Source organism: Danio rerio, chromosome 3 (genome assembly GCF_049306965.1).
Source record: "Danio rerio strain Tuebingen ecotype United States chromosome 3, GRCz12tu, whole genome shotgun sequence".
In the NCBI taxonomy this organism is placed as follows: domain Eukaryota; kingdom Metazoa; phylum Chordata; class Actinopteri; order Cypriniformes; family Danionidae; genus Danio; species Danio rerio.
In genome coordinates, this window is record NC_133178.1 from 14,216,899 (window position 1) to 14,232,008 (window position 15,110).

The following is a 15,110-nucleotide window of genomic DNA, read 5'->3' on the forward strand; positions in this document are numbered from 1 at the left end:
TGACTGACTGACTGGTTGGTTGGTTGGTTGGTTGGTCGGTTGACTGACTGACTGACTGACTGACTAACTGACTGGTTGGTTGGTTGACAGACTGACTGACTGGTTGGTTGGTTGACTGACTGATTGACTGAATTATTAGTTGGTTGACTGACTGACTGACTAACTGACTGGTTGGTTGGTTGACAGACTGACTGACTGAATTATTAGTTGGTTGACTGACTGACTGATTGACTGGCTGGCTGACTGACTGACTGACTGACTGGTTGGTTGGTTGACTGACTGACTGACTGACAAACTGACTGGTTGGTTGGTTGACTGACTGACATAATTATTAGTTGGTTGACTGACTGACTGATTGATTGACTGGCTGACTGGCTGACTGACTGACTGACTGTCTGGTTGGTTGGTTGACTGACTGACTAACTGACTGGTTGGTTGGTTGGTTGACTGACTGACTGACTGAATTATTCGTTGGTTGACTGACTGACTAACTGACTGGTTGGTTGGTTGACAGACTGACTGACTGGTTGATTGGTTGACTAACTGACTGACTGAATTATTAGTTGGTTGACTGACTGACTGATTGACTGACTGACTGGTTGTTTGGTTGATTAGTTGACTGACTGACTGACTGACTGACTGACTGACTGGTTGTTTGGTTGATTGGTTGACTGACTGACTGGTTGGTTGGTTGGTTGGTCGGTTGACTGACTGACTGACTAACTGACTGGTTGGTTGGTTGACAGACTGACTGACTGGTTGGTTGGTTGACTGACTGATTGACTGAATTATTAGTTGGTTGACTGACTGACTGACTAACTGACTGGTTGGTTGGTTGACAGACTGACTGACTGGTTGGTTGGTTGACTGACTGACTGACTGAATTATTAGTTGGTTGACTGACTGACTGATTGACTGGCTGACTGGCTGACTGACTGACTGACTGACTGACTGACTGACTGACTGTCTGGTTGGTTGGTTGACTGACTGACTGGTTGGTTGGTTGGTTGACTGACTGACTGACTAACTGACTGGTTGGTTGGTTGGTTGACTGACTGACTGACTGAATTATTAGTTGGTTGACTGACTGACTGACTGACTGACTGACTGTCTGACTGACTGTCTGACTGACTGGTTGGTTGACTGACTGACTGACTGTCTGACTGATTGACTGGCTGACTGACTGACTGGTTGGTTGGTTGACTGACTGATGGACTGACTGATTAACTGTGTGGTTGGTTGACAGACTGACTAACTGATTGACTAACTGACTGACTAACTAACTAACTAACTGAGTGGTTGGTTGATCAGTTGGTTAACTGACTGACCGACTGACTGACTGACTGACTGACTGACTGGTTGGTTGGTTGATTGGTTGGTTGTTTGGTTGATTGGTTGACTGACTCACTGACTGGTTGGTTGACTGACTGACTGACTGGTTGTTTGGTTGGTTGGTTGACTGACTGTCTGACTGACTGAGTGGTTGGATGATTGGTTGGTTGACTGACTGACTAACTGGTTGGTTGACTGACTGACTGACTGACTGACTGACTGACTGACTGACTGACTGACTGACTGACTGACTGACTGGTTGGTTGGTTGGTTGACTGACTGACTGACTGGTTGGTTGGTTGACTGACTGACTGACTGGTTGTTTGGTTGGTTGGTTGACTGACTCTCTGACTGACTGAGTGGTTGGGTGGTTGGTTGGTTGGTTGGTTGACTGACTGACTAACTGGTTGGTTGGTTGGTTGGTTGGTTGACTGACTGACTGACTGAGTGATTGATTGACTGAGTGATTGATTGACTGACTGACTGATTGATTGATTGAAATGTTTGCTTTTGGAGTTCAAATTTGTTGTCAGGGTTTACTAGAGTCACAGAGTGGAAAAGTATCATTGACATTGTGAATTAATCTTTTTACGTTTGACATTATTGCACAATAATTTGTACAATTTTTTCATATTCAAAAAATTATGCTGGAACATTTGGAATACAGTTATTTATTAATATTTACTGTGGTCAATTAACAACTGTGTGCAGTATTATTTGAAATAAGTGTGCCCTAACCCATTTTCTGCATAGGTTAATTTAGATTCTAGCGGTTTTAAACTTTTAAGGATTTCTTTCTCTTCTTGATCACAAAACAAGATATTCTGAAGAATGTTTGAAAAAAAAAAACAGCCATTGACTTTCATAGTAAAAATCCTTTTTTTCCCAACATTCTTCAGTATATCTTAATTGTGTTCAATTGAAGAAAAAACTCAAACAGGTTTGAAACAAGTGGAGAAAGGGTAAATGATGAATTCTGTGTAAACTGTCCCTCTAATAACAAAAATACACAGAACTTCAATTACAGGAACTATTACAGGAACACTATGCAACTTTATCCTGCGGCTCCCCTTGTGGTTGATAAGTGCAATTACCTATTACCATACCAACAAAGCATATTGCACTGTTTAGCTCAAAGGCATTTTTATATATTTCCATGGTTACGCTGGCTAATATGTGCATTGCTGTGTGTACCAGGTCGCATGATTTCAGGTGACAGAGGGCAGATCTAATAGCCTCAGCAGCAGAATTCATTCATATAGTTAAAGGTTATTCTACCACTGATATAATTTTAGAGACATTATTTTAAGGTCGAAAAACATACAGAGCGCTGCTTTAAATATATATATATATGTCAATTAGCTATGTTTATTCTCCAATTTTTATGTACATTTTGGAATATTGCTTAAAAATGGTTAATAGAAACACCAAGATGCACATAAAATTTGAAAGTGTGCATTAAAATGTGCACAACTGGATAGGATAAACTCTTCTAATAAGATAAAATATAACTGTCATAATTAGTTTTTCCCCAAAACAAGCTAAATTATCTGCCATTAGGACAAAAAATGTATTTTAAACCAAATACAAGACTATTTTAACTATGTTGGAAACACATTCACTGAATAAATTCCAGGATGAGCATCAAAAACGTTAGTTGTGATTTGATGGCCTTATTGGACAAAGTAGTGGACTGACCACATTGAAAAACATCTGAAATGCTGTTTTGGTCATTCTAAAATCCCTCAGCTAAAGTCTGTCATCAAAGATGTTCAATATTTTTACCTCTAGAACTGTCTTAGGCAACTGTGCTCCAAAGAGCATCTCACATCTCCAAAAGCCACAGTGTTTTCATTGTGTTTGAGTTTTTCCTCTGACACACAAGTAATTTATTATATGACAAAAAAGGTCCACACAAGTTTTGCACACAACTTTAATTTGCATCTTTGTATGAAAACGTACACTACCTGACAAAAGTCTTGTCGTCAATCCCAGTTGTAAAAGCAACAAATGATAACTTGACTTCTAGTTGATCATTTGGAAAAGTGGCAGAAGGTGGATTTTTCAGATGAATCATCTGTTGAGCTGCACCCCAATCATCACAAATACTGCAGAAGACTTATTGGAACCCGCATGGACCCAAGATTCTCACAGAAATCAGTCAAGTTTGGTGAAGGAAAAATCATGGTTTGGGGTTACATTCAGTATGGGGCCATGTGACGATCTGCTAAGTGGATGGCAACATCAACAGCCAGGGGTATCAAGAAATTTGTGCTGCCCATTACATTACAAACCACAGGAGAGGGAAAATTCTTCAGCAGGATAGCGCTCCTTCTCAAACTTCAGCTTCCACATCAAAGTTCCTGAAAGCAAAGAAAGTCAAGGTGCTCCAGGATTGGCCAGCCCAGTCACCAGACATGAACATTATTGAGCATGTCTGGGGTAAGATGAAGGAGGAGGCATTGTAGATGAATCCAAAGAATCTTGATGATCTCCAGGGAGTCCTGGGAGTCCTGCAAGATCGCTTTCTTTGCCAATCCAGTTGACTTCATTAATAAGTGATTTGAGTTGCTTTCTTTGCCAATCCAAGTGCAGAGATGTGTGGATGCAGTCCTTTAAGCTTATGAGAGTCAGACATAATATTAATTGCAGCGTGACTTTATATTCTGTACTGTACATTATTTCTGTTAAGTGACAAGACTTTTGTCTAAGCAAAGTCAGACCTTACTGTCCCAATTATATAATTAAAGCTATTAAGCCACTTTCGATACCAAAGGATCAGCTAGAAGGCAAGTTATTATTTGTTTTGTCCTAAAACTTGGATAGGTGACAAGTCTTTTGTCAGGTAGTGTAGCTAGTGTTGCTTTAAATTAGACCAGTGGTGGTTTGAAGTACTGTAAATGTAACCACATAAATTTTGAAAAGCTGTTTCATTGGAAAAAAAAACACGTAATTTTGGTTCTTCATGACATATTACCAGTTTGTTCTTCAATTTTACTAAAAGTATATTAAAACCTTAGTTTGCGCTCCTCTTTGTAGATTGTGTGGGGCATTATTGAAATGAGCTGCTGCAGCTGTGTACTATATTTATATATCTTTGCATTACCATTATCACCCAGAGAACTTTGGACACCCATTGACACTTTTATGGCAGTACAGTCTCACCCTATTTAGTAAAGCAGGCCCCTAATCTCAAAACGAGGAGAATTAATAAGGAACTGGTCTTCCCTAACAGCTTCCCGCTTTTCATCATGGCAGACTCTCAAGCAGAAGTTGGAGCGAGTAGACATTCAGAGACAAAAGCGTCAGAGAGGCATTGATGTTGGGTGATGGGGCCTGACTCACAGTCGGCGTTCCAGGTTATCCCAGTAGAGTTCAATGGGATTCGCATCTAGCCTTTGTGGATGTCACATTTTTCTACACCATTTCATTATATGACTTGCTTTGTGCACAGCATTATCACACAGCAACAGAAAAGCTCGCTCGCCAAACTGTCCGAAAAATGGTCTCTAGTGGAGTTAAGAAGTCTAGCCAATAACAGAAATTAGCATGAATGTGATGTCCAAGTATTTTTTGGCCCTATTGTTTTTTATTTTTAACAAATGAATTAGAAATAACCCCATCTGACAAAGTGGTGACGTGCTGGAATTATTTTCAAAAATATTTTTATTGAATGTTTTTAGTGCAAAAACATGTCAGAAATTTACATTGAATAATAAAATAACATTCATCGTTTATGTAATTTGAATCATGGCCCCCACATGAAAAAGTATAATAAAAATAATAATAAAAATAAAATAAATTTGTTATAAAATAAACTAATAAATAAATAAAAAGGACATAGACTACACAATTATTTTACAAAAAGGCTGATTACACTTCTTTTGACTTAAATAATCAAAGGATTCCAGGTTTGATAAAATAGGAAAGGTTTGTTCTTCATAGCTGTGGAGAAAGCCTCAAGTGGGATTATGTTGCAGACTGCAAGCAGCCATTGATTTAAACTGGGGGGTTCTTCATTAATCGACGTTACAAAGATACATTTCCAAGCAAAGTAAACCAAAATATGTAGATAATATTCGAAAAAATTACAAGGTATATCATTAAGACCCAGTCCTTGCTCCAAATACAAATATACATTTAAAGATGGAGTTAAAATGCAGCCTAATCAAGTCCCAGAACTGCTGTATAAGAGGACAACTCCACATACAATGATAGAAAGAATTAATGTCCGATTTACATTTGTCAAACAGGTCAGACAGACCTGGATTCCTTTTATGTCTAACTTCAAATGTAACAAACAGTCTATATAAAAATTTAAATGGTCTTTTACGGGCAGAAATTTGAACTACTTTAATCCCAGAAGAAACAAATAGTTTTATAACATTTATAATAGAAGAGAAAAAATTATTCGCCCTCCTGTGAAATTGTATTTTCAAATATTTCTCAAGGGATGTTTAACAGCCTGGAATCTTTTCACAGCATTTCCAGTCATATTTTTCTTATGGAGAAAGTCTTATTTCTGTTTATGTCTTATAATTATTTTATTAATATTCCTTTTTTTTGTTTGGCTACAGAACAAACCAATGTTATTCAATGACTTGCCTAATTAAACTAACTTACAAAGTTACCTTATTAACCTAGTTAAGCCTTTAAACCATACTTTAATCTGAATTCTAAAGTATTCAATATTATTTGCTGTCATCATGGCAAAGACAAAATAAATGTGTCATTCGATATTAGTTATTCAAACTATTCTTTAAAATTTTTTTTAAAAGAATCTTCTCTTTGTTAAACATCACTTTTGTTTTCAACTGTTAATTTCATTGACAAAATTTTTCTTATCATAATTTTTGTGAAGAACAAGTTTCTATCAACAAAAACGAGTCGAAGGGAAGTTTTACAAACAAAGTTTGATAGGAACATGCTATATGATTGATCACGGCTGGCCTCTCATCCGTAATCAGCAATTATCCAATCAGATTGATTCAAGCTTACAATAAATAAACCGATTTTGCCCTACTACCTTATCTTCATTTTGGAAGAATCCACCCCATCTCCTCCTTTTCCTCACTTTACCTGGGGGAGCTCTTGAAACTGTTTGACAGACTGGTCTAAAAGACCACGTTGAGGGTGTGCTAAATAATTGCAAAAGTCTAAAAGTATATGGATGCAGCCTTTATGATGCAGGCTGAGATTGCATCTCTCAGCGATGCAATGTCAGACACAATGAAATCAACGGAGCTAGTGACGTCACTGTGAGGAGTAGAGTTATGTGAGGGGTTTGTAGGGGTTAGGGGTGGGGTTAGGTGAGCCCATTAAAAAGCATTAAATGCATTTCAGATTGCATCTGGACCAGGTCTGCATCCAGGCCCCTCTTCAAAATTCTGTGTTTCAATAGGCTACTGTTCTCCGTGGATTAATTGCTGATACATAATTTTACATATTACTTATAATACAAATAAAAAATGCATTTGTAATTTTTGTTCTTCAATGCAAAAGCTATACTCCATATTTTAATATTTAATTTTAAGTTAGAATATTTTGTATAAATAAATGTATACAGTGTTTTATTTAAATTACACTTAAACCAAATAATTTTTAATCAACTCAATCTAAAGTAGATTTAGTCGACTAAAATCTTACGAAATTTAGACTAAAACTATGATTCAGAAGACTAAAATATGACTAAAACTAAATCAAAATGAATAACAATGCATTTAAAATGTTATGTATTGTTATCATTAAAATACTGAATATTAATCAGAAATCATTCTAATATCCCAATCTGATGCTCAAAAAATACTTACTATTATCATTACCATTAAAAACAGATTTACTCGTTGGCGCAATAGCCTAGTGGTTAGCGTGCCGACATATGGTGCAATAGCTCGTCAGGGCGTCGCGAGTTCGAATCCCGGCTCGACGACGTTTCCCTACCCCACCCCCCCTCTTTCTCTCCCACCTCGCTTCCTGTTTCAATGCTGTCCTATCTAAAAAAGGCCATAAAAAAATCTTTAAAAAAAAAAAAAAACAGATTTACTCAATACTTCTTTTGGATTTTTCTTTGATGACTATAAAATATAGCATTTGAAATCTTTTTTATGATCAGAAACATCTTTAATCCCACATCTGATCAATGCAATGCACACTTGCTGAATAAACAAACAAAAAAATCCTGACCCCAAACCTTTGAAAAGACGTTCATGTACATCAGAGGATTAAGATATTGCATCCTCCCTCTCATATATATTGCTTTTGTGTGTGTTTGTTTTGTACCCACAGGCCAATAAACTGAAAACCAAAACAGTACGTAATTCTCTAAATCCTGTTTGGAATGAGACGCTCACTTACGTTGGCATCACAGAGGAGGATATGCACAGGAAGACTCTGAGGTTAGTGAAGACATCTGTGCGCCCTCCAATCCGTCTTTCTTTCAGAGCGGGTTGTAAATCTTTTCTGGAAATGTCTTCAAAAATTCTCTTCTCTCTGGGAGCAGTGATTTGACAGGAGCCTGCATATCTTGCTTCGACAGTAGGTGTGTAGGTGTGTGACAGTGTGTGACTGCCTTGCAAACCTTCCTGTCACTTATGCGCTGCATAAAAATATGGAGTTTCTTACTTAGAGATTTTGTCTTCTTTCTAGTACAGATATCTAAACCGTACGGTGGCCAGGAGAGCTTAACGTGCTGCAACTTAAGAAAACACCGAAAATTAAGAAAGCATCTTCATCGGTTTGACAGCACGCATGGTGCAAAATCCTCACAATGCAAACACAAATAGAAAATGAGCTGCAAATCCACAACACATGCAAATAGCACAGACGTCAAAGGAGTTAACTGAAAAAAGTGAAGCTTATTGTGACGCTTATACTTTTAACTCTCAATAAATGCAATGTATTTAAATTAGGGATGTAACGGTATCAGAATTTCACGGTACGGTAATACCTCGGTATGAATGGCACGGTACGGTATTTATTGAATAATTTACAGGAAAAACAAAACTTATGAAAAGACTCGAAAAAAGTGCCAAAAGAGTTTATTTACCTTAGCACTGAACATATCAATGACATACAAATTAGCCATCTATCTGTAAGTTCCGAAACAGGAACTTAAATTTTTCAATTTTAATAACAAAAAACTATTAAACCAAATAAAAAAAAATTAAGTTTCAATTTAGTATTGTTGAAAACTCATTACATTCAAGAGATGTTTTTTTAAAGGAAAATTATCATATAACTATAATCTGGTAAAAGCTGGGATCTCTGGGCATGTCCCCTGCAACAGAAAAAAAAACCCTCTCATTTGGGACTGAGGTTTCTGGGACAGAGAGATATGATTTAGCCAAGGTTGACAGCAGTGGGTAATGTTGTGCATTGTCTTTCCACCACTTGAGAGGACAAGCCATGAGTGAGCTAGAGGTCTTTTTGCGGTACAAGTCAGTAGCCCCTTTCACACATACAGACCTTTCCGGATATTTACCGGTATCACTGTGTGAAAGGGACTAATGTCTGCATCAATCTAACAAGTGTGCTGTGTTCTGCAGTCCCCATGACTGTTTTTAGTCGTATTCACCGACTTATATTTCACCACAGTCTGGCAGTGCCTGCATACAGTTTTTTTCTTTGTCACCTTTTCTCCTTTTTCGTATCTTTTTTAGAAAGAAACTGAAATGCGTCCACACATCCGATTTAAAACTCGCTTTAGGTTCGATCATTTCCAGCTCTTTTTCTTCCCCGGTACTAGCAACACACTCCATTTCCTCATTACTGGAGAGCAACAACAGACCGCAAAGGATGATAGCCATGCCTAGGCTGATGGGAATTGTAGTTCCCGCTACCTCCCGTTCGCTTCATTCGCCTAAGCAAACTTTTCTCAGAAATATAGTTTTATTGAGTCATGCGCCTACTGTAATATTGAAAAAAATTACTATTGCAGTATGACAGTATTTACAATATTGTTACATCCCTAATTTAAATGCTTCTCTTTAATTCGTCTATTGTGTATACTGTAAAAATGCTGAGTTCCACACAATTCCTTCATGTTGTCCCAACACAAATTGATTAAGTTAACTTTATCCTTTTTACAGATATGTGGATTGAACTTAAAACAATTAAGTTGTCTAAAAAAAACAGAAGTATTGTGTTGTTTCAACTCATTTTTTAATAAGTACAAGCATAAAAAGTCATCTTTTTGAGTGTACAGTACATACAGTAGATGTCATGTTTCGGTCTCGGCATGGCGAAGACAAGGGAGGTAGGATCCAAGTGCAACTTAATAATAATTTATTAAAGAAAGTATTCGTGGAGGTAATCATAAACAAAAAATAGGAAAAATCAAGAATCAAACAGTGCAATCTAAAATCATAGTCAAAACAGTCATTAGGTCATAAACAAGGCATCGATCCAAAAGTACAAACAAAACAAACAACAAACTTAGACTAAGGCAAAAACACAGAGACCGGAAATATACATGATGGGAGACAACAAACTCACTGCAGACTGATGTGTGTAGGGTGTATATATAGTCCGGATAATCAGTAACGAGAGTTGGCTGTGCATGTGTGATCAGTGGAAAATGGTCACCGGTGTGTGAAAAGGAATGCAGGAATTTGTAGTTCACCAACGATCTTCCAAGAAGTGATCGCTGGTGAAAAGGTATTAAAAAAAGTCTGAATTGCATCTTCACATGTTGCGAAACAATAGAGCGAAACAGACGGCAATATGGGAAAATGTAAGTTTTCATACTCCTGGTTAAAGAAAGACGAATTTAAACAGTGACTGAAGCCTGTCGCTGAAAACAACCGTGTAATTTATTCTTTCAAGCTTTGTTTCTTCTAAGCTTATCTGAGTTCTGTTGCATGGTTGTGCTCCATTGATTTATTTACTACAACTGTTTATTAACAACTGTTTACTAAAGGTTTGATACTGATTACAACTTGAAGTGGCAATGAGATCTTAAAAAATTCTGAGAAGGTCTTTAAAAAGTGTTAAAAAGGTTTTGAAGTTACCTTTAGGATTCTTACATATACCCTGTTATCGTAGAAAAGTAAAAGTAACTATTTTTCTCTTGTTTTCAGACTCAAAAATCTGAATTAAGTAATATTTTCATTAAATCAAGCAAAACAGTCTAGCAGTGGAGCAAGTAGACTGACACTCAACTTTATTATCCCGTTTAGCAGGGGTGAATTTAGTGATCTTGGGGCCCTGAGCAACTCCAGCCATGGGGCCCAACTCCTGAAATGCACCCTTTCTAATTTTATTTAATTTCATTTAAATTGCTGTTCCTGTTCCTGGAGAGCCACCTTCCTGCAGATTTCACTTGCTACGCATATCAAACACACCTGAACCAATTAATTAGGACCTGAACACCACGTGATAATTACAGGCAGGTGTGTTTGATATGGGTTGCAACTGAAATCTGCAGGAAGGTGGCTCTCCAGGAACAGGGTTGGCCACCCCTGATCTCCTTTTTTAATGATTAGTTTTCTTAAAATTTATTTACAACTAAAAATAATTTTAAAAATTGTTGAAATTTGACTGCTAGACTGCTCCATGATGGATATTATATTTAGTAATATTATTATTATTACATAACATTACATTATTACAATAATATTAAATTTGAGTGTATACTAAACAATACTTAATTATGTTAAAAATGTATTTGTTTGACTCTCACTATACAAAATATGGTAGAAAATGATGTTATACATAGTTTATAGGTATAATTTCTACTAGATATTTATTGTGGGCACCCAATAAATACCTAGCTTATTGGATAAATCCGCTTCTGCTTTTTAGGGAAACTAAAATCGCAGTAAGTTGCCATAACACAGGCGAAGTTCCATGCACACATTACCAAAATATTACCACACAACATACAATACATATACAAAATAGTAATATAATATTTGCTTGTTCCGCTTGCAGATCATTTTCCTTGTTTATTATTATTTTAACATATTATTTCTGAAAATAATATACATCTTACTAATTTAGAGAATGCAATTTGATCTTTAGATATTTAGACTAGACCCAAGACAAGAACTCTAAGTATGAAAAGCATTTTGCAGTGTGAATCTTCAGGAATGGTTCAGTTTCTGTTGTGCATAACCTGGAATATATTTAGCCTGGATATTTCTGCCATGCTAAAAGATGCTCTCCAGCCTCATCATCTCCAAGACTCATCACGAGAGCTGGAGTGACTGCTGTTGCTCTCAAGTTTATTCTGTGATTATCCACAGAAAATTACCTGTGTGCTCATGTTATAAATGAACAGTCTCCCCTGGCAACCTTGGACCGGTACTGCTGGTGTTTTCAAACGTGCCCTTTTTTTTTCTCCTCATGGCGGGGTGACAGCAGTCAGAGAAAAGTCATTTGGCTGTTTATCTCCTAGGAAGTGTATACAGAAGCAGAGGAGGGTGTGCAAATACGCAAGCAAAGCTTTGGAAGAGAGAAAAAAAAAGAGCAGCCGCTTACTTCCGACCAAACTGACGGAGCCAGAAATATCACCCTAATCCCATTCATAAATATACATTTCTGTCTGAGCCGTTTCCAGCTCTTGCCGCTCTGAGGATGGCATTTCCATTGGCTTATTTTTTTTCACGTTCGCCCATACTACAGTTACAACTTTCATGTTTATCTTTCCTCCCCTTCCAGTGTAATTGAATAACTCTCAACGTCTTTTTTCATGTTGTTTCTCAGATTATCGGTGTGCGATGAAGATAAACTGACTCATAATGAGTTTATTGGAGAGTCCAGAGTGGCCCTACGACGTGTGAAACCGGACCAGACCAAACGTTTCTACACCTGTCTAGAACATCCACCACCTGTAAGACACTCATAAACACACGTTTAGCTTGAGCTGTTGCACTGGAGGAAAATCACTGGCAATTAAACATTAGCAAAAGAGGTTAATGTGTTTTATTTAAAGGTGTATATGGTTTATTTCAAGGATTAGCAATTTTTCACAAATTATATTCATATTCGAAAGCACCAAAACAAACACGGCCATAACCAAAGAAGAGCACGCCCCTTTTTGATACCTGTAGACACGCCTCTTACTGCTGATGTAATTGATTGATTGACAGACTGCATTAATCCATTCCAATGCTCTACTTTTTCGTTGTTTTTCTATGTACATTTACATTACATTACATTTACATTTAGTCATTTAGCAGACGCTTTTATCCAAAGCGACTTACAAATGAGGACAAGGAAGCAATTTACACAACTTTAAGAGCAACAATGAATAAGTGCTGTAAGCAAGTTTCAGGTGTGTAAAGTCTAAGAAGGAAAGCATTGGTAATATATATATATATATATTTTGTAGTTAGTTGAGGAGTCAGAGAGGTAGTTGCATATTAGTAAGGAAAGTGGAGACTAAATAGTTGAGTTTTTAGTCACTTTTTGAAGACAGCGAGTGACTGCCGTTTTGATGCAGTTAGGGAGTTCATTCCACCAACTGGGCAGATTGAGCGCGAGCGTTCGGGAAAGCGTTTTCTTCCCTCTTTGGGATGGAACCACGAGGCGACGTTCATTCACAATGTAAACATGTGTAGAATAAACAATTCACAATTACTATGTAAACATGCATTTGATAGATGTGCGTGACCTTTACGCACTCTTCTTTGCACATGAGCCCCATTAACATAGACTGACCACATTGTAAAACATCTGAAATGTTGTTTTGGTCCTTCTAAAATCCCTCAGCCAAAGTCCATCATCAAAGATTTTCAGTATTATTACCTCCAAAACTGTCTAGAGCGAAAAAAAGATGCTCCTACTGCATTCATTCATTCACATTCCTTCGGCTTAGTCCCTTTATTCAACTTGGGTTGCCACAGCGGAATGAACCGCCAACTTATCCAGCATATGTTTTACACAGCGAATGGCCTTCTAACTGCAGCCTGGTACTGGAAATCTCCTACTGCAGCAAACAAATGTTTCTGTTTGATATTTGGTGCAAGTTTAGAATATGGTCCAATTTCACATTTATTGCTGATTGTGATTTAGAAGACATAATTTAACCCCTTCAATGTCAAACTAATAGATCATTCCATTCACATTGGAAGTCCCAATTACACGTAACATTTTTACTTTTTCTTCAAGCCAAAGTTTTAAGGTATGGCCATTTCAATAGGTATTAGATCTAACATGTGTATTCTGTGCATTTATCTACATTTACATTTAAAATAATACTAGATATTATACATAAACAACATATATAGAAGTAAAAATATGATAGAATGTAAAACTGAAGCATTTACAACATCTTTGTGAATTAATCTGAGGCACATTCTGTACTCACCATCTTGAAGGAGTTGAAAACAAAATGAAGCCAATAGAATTGACTTAACTGATACAAACATCCATATAAGAGGGAATTGGGAAGAATTACAGTCGTACTGTAGGTACAATCATTACTGTTAATAAGAGTTTTAGCTCAATGAACTTCTATTTCTTTATTACGGGGACAATTATTGCTATTTATAAACCATTAACCAAGACTTTTAGCTCAATAAATCTATAATTTTTAATTACGGGTACAATTTCTGCTATTAATAAACCATTAACTAAGACCTTCAGCTCAATAAACTTCTATTTTTTACAGTCACATGTACAATTACTGCTATTTATAAACTATTAACTAAGACTGTCAGCTCACTACACTGAATTTTTTGTCACAGGTACAATTATTGCTATTTATAAACTATCAACTAAGACTTTCAGCTCAGTAAACTTTTAGTTTTTAGTCACAGGTACAATTATTGCTAATAACAAACCATTAACTAAGACTTTTAGCTTAATAAACTTATAATTTCTACAGTCACAGATACAATTATTGCTAATTATAAACCATTAACAAAGACTTTTAGCTTAACAAACTTTTATTTTTTACAGTCACGGGTACAATTATTGCTATTTATAAACCATTAACTAAAACTTTCAGCTCAATAAACTTTTAATTTTTAGTCACGGGTACAATTATTGTAGTTTATAAACCACTAACTAAGACTTTAAGCTTTATAAACTTCTATTTTTTACAGTACAACTATTGCTATTTATAAACTATTAACCATGACTTTCAGCTCAATAAACTGAATTTTTAGTCACAGGTGAACTTCTATTTTTTTATTACGGGTACAATTATTGCTATTTATAAACCATTAACCAAGACTTTTAGCTCAATAAACTTCTCATTTTTTGTCACTGGTACAATTATTGCTATTTATAAACCATTAATTAAGACTTTCACCTCAATAACCTTTTCATTTATTGACGGGTACAATTATTGCCATTTATAAACCATTAATTAAGACCTTCAGCTCAATAAACTTCTATTTTTTACAGTCACAGGTACAATTATTGCTAATAATAAACCAAAAACTAAGACCTTCAGCTCAATAAACTTCTATTTTTTACAGTCACAGGTACAATTATTGCTAATAATAAACCAAAAACTAAGACTTTCAGCTCAATAAACTTCTATTTTTTACAGTCACAGGTACAATTATTGCTAATAATAAACCAAAAACTAAGACCTTCAGCTCAATAAACTTCTATTTTTTTACAGTACAATTATTGTTATTTATAAACTATTAACCAAGACGTTCAGCTCAATAAGCTGAATTTTTAGTCACGGGTACAAATATTGCTATTTATGAACCATTAACTATAACTTTCAGCTCATTAAACTTCTAATTTGTTGCTTAATAATAGTTAGAAAGGTAGTAGTTGGGTTTAGGATTAGAGATGTAGAGTAAGATAATGCAGAA

At 36.1% G+C, this 15,110-nt stretch overlaps 1 protein-coding gene and 1 long non-coding RNA gene across 9 annotated transcripts in view; one reads left to right on the plus strand and one right to left on the minus strand.

The window, feature by feature from the left end:
- LOC137490042 (uncharacterized) overlaps positions 1–15,110 on the minus strand; it is an 846,477-nt gene that overhangs the window by 423,485 nt on the left and 407,882 nt on the right. The window lies entirely within an intron of this gene.
- doc2a (double C2-like domains, alpha) overlaps positions 1–15,110 on the plus strand; it is a 208,534-nt gene that overhangs the window by 68,556 nt on the left and 124,868 nt on the right. For all 8 annotated transcript variants that reach the window (XR_012400880.1, XR_012400881.1, XM_073944221.1 and 5 more), the window contains exons 5-6: positions 7,618–7,727; positions 12,037–12,163. Coding sequence is in view for 6 of the 8 variants with exons in the window: in XM_073944221.1 (XP_073800322.1) it covers positions 7,618–7,727; positions 12,037–12,163 (237 nt within the window). In the remaining 2 variants the exon portion in view is untranslated. The remainder of the gene's footprint in view (positions 1–7,617; positions 7,728–12,036; positions 12,164–15,110) is intronic.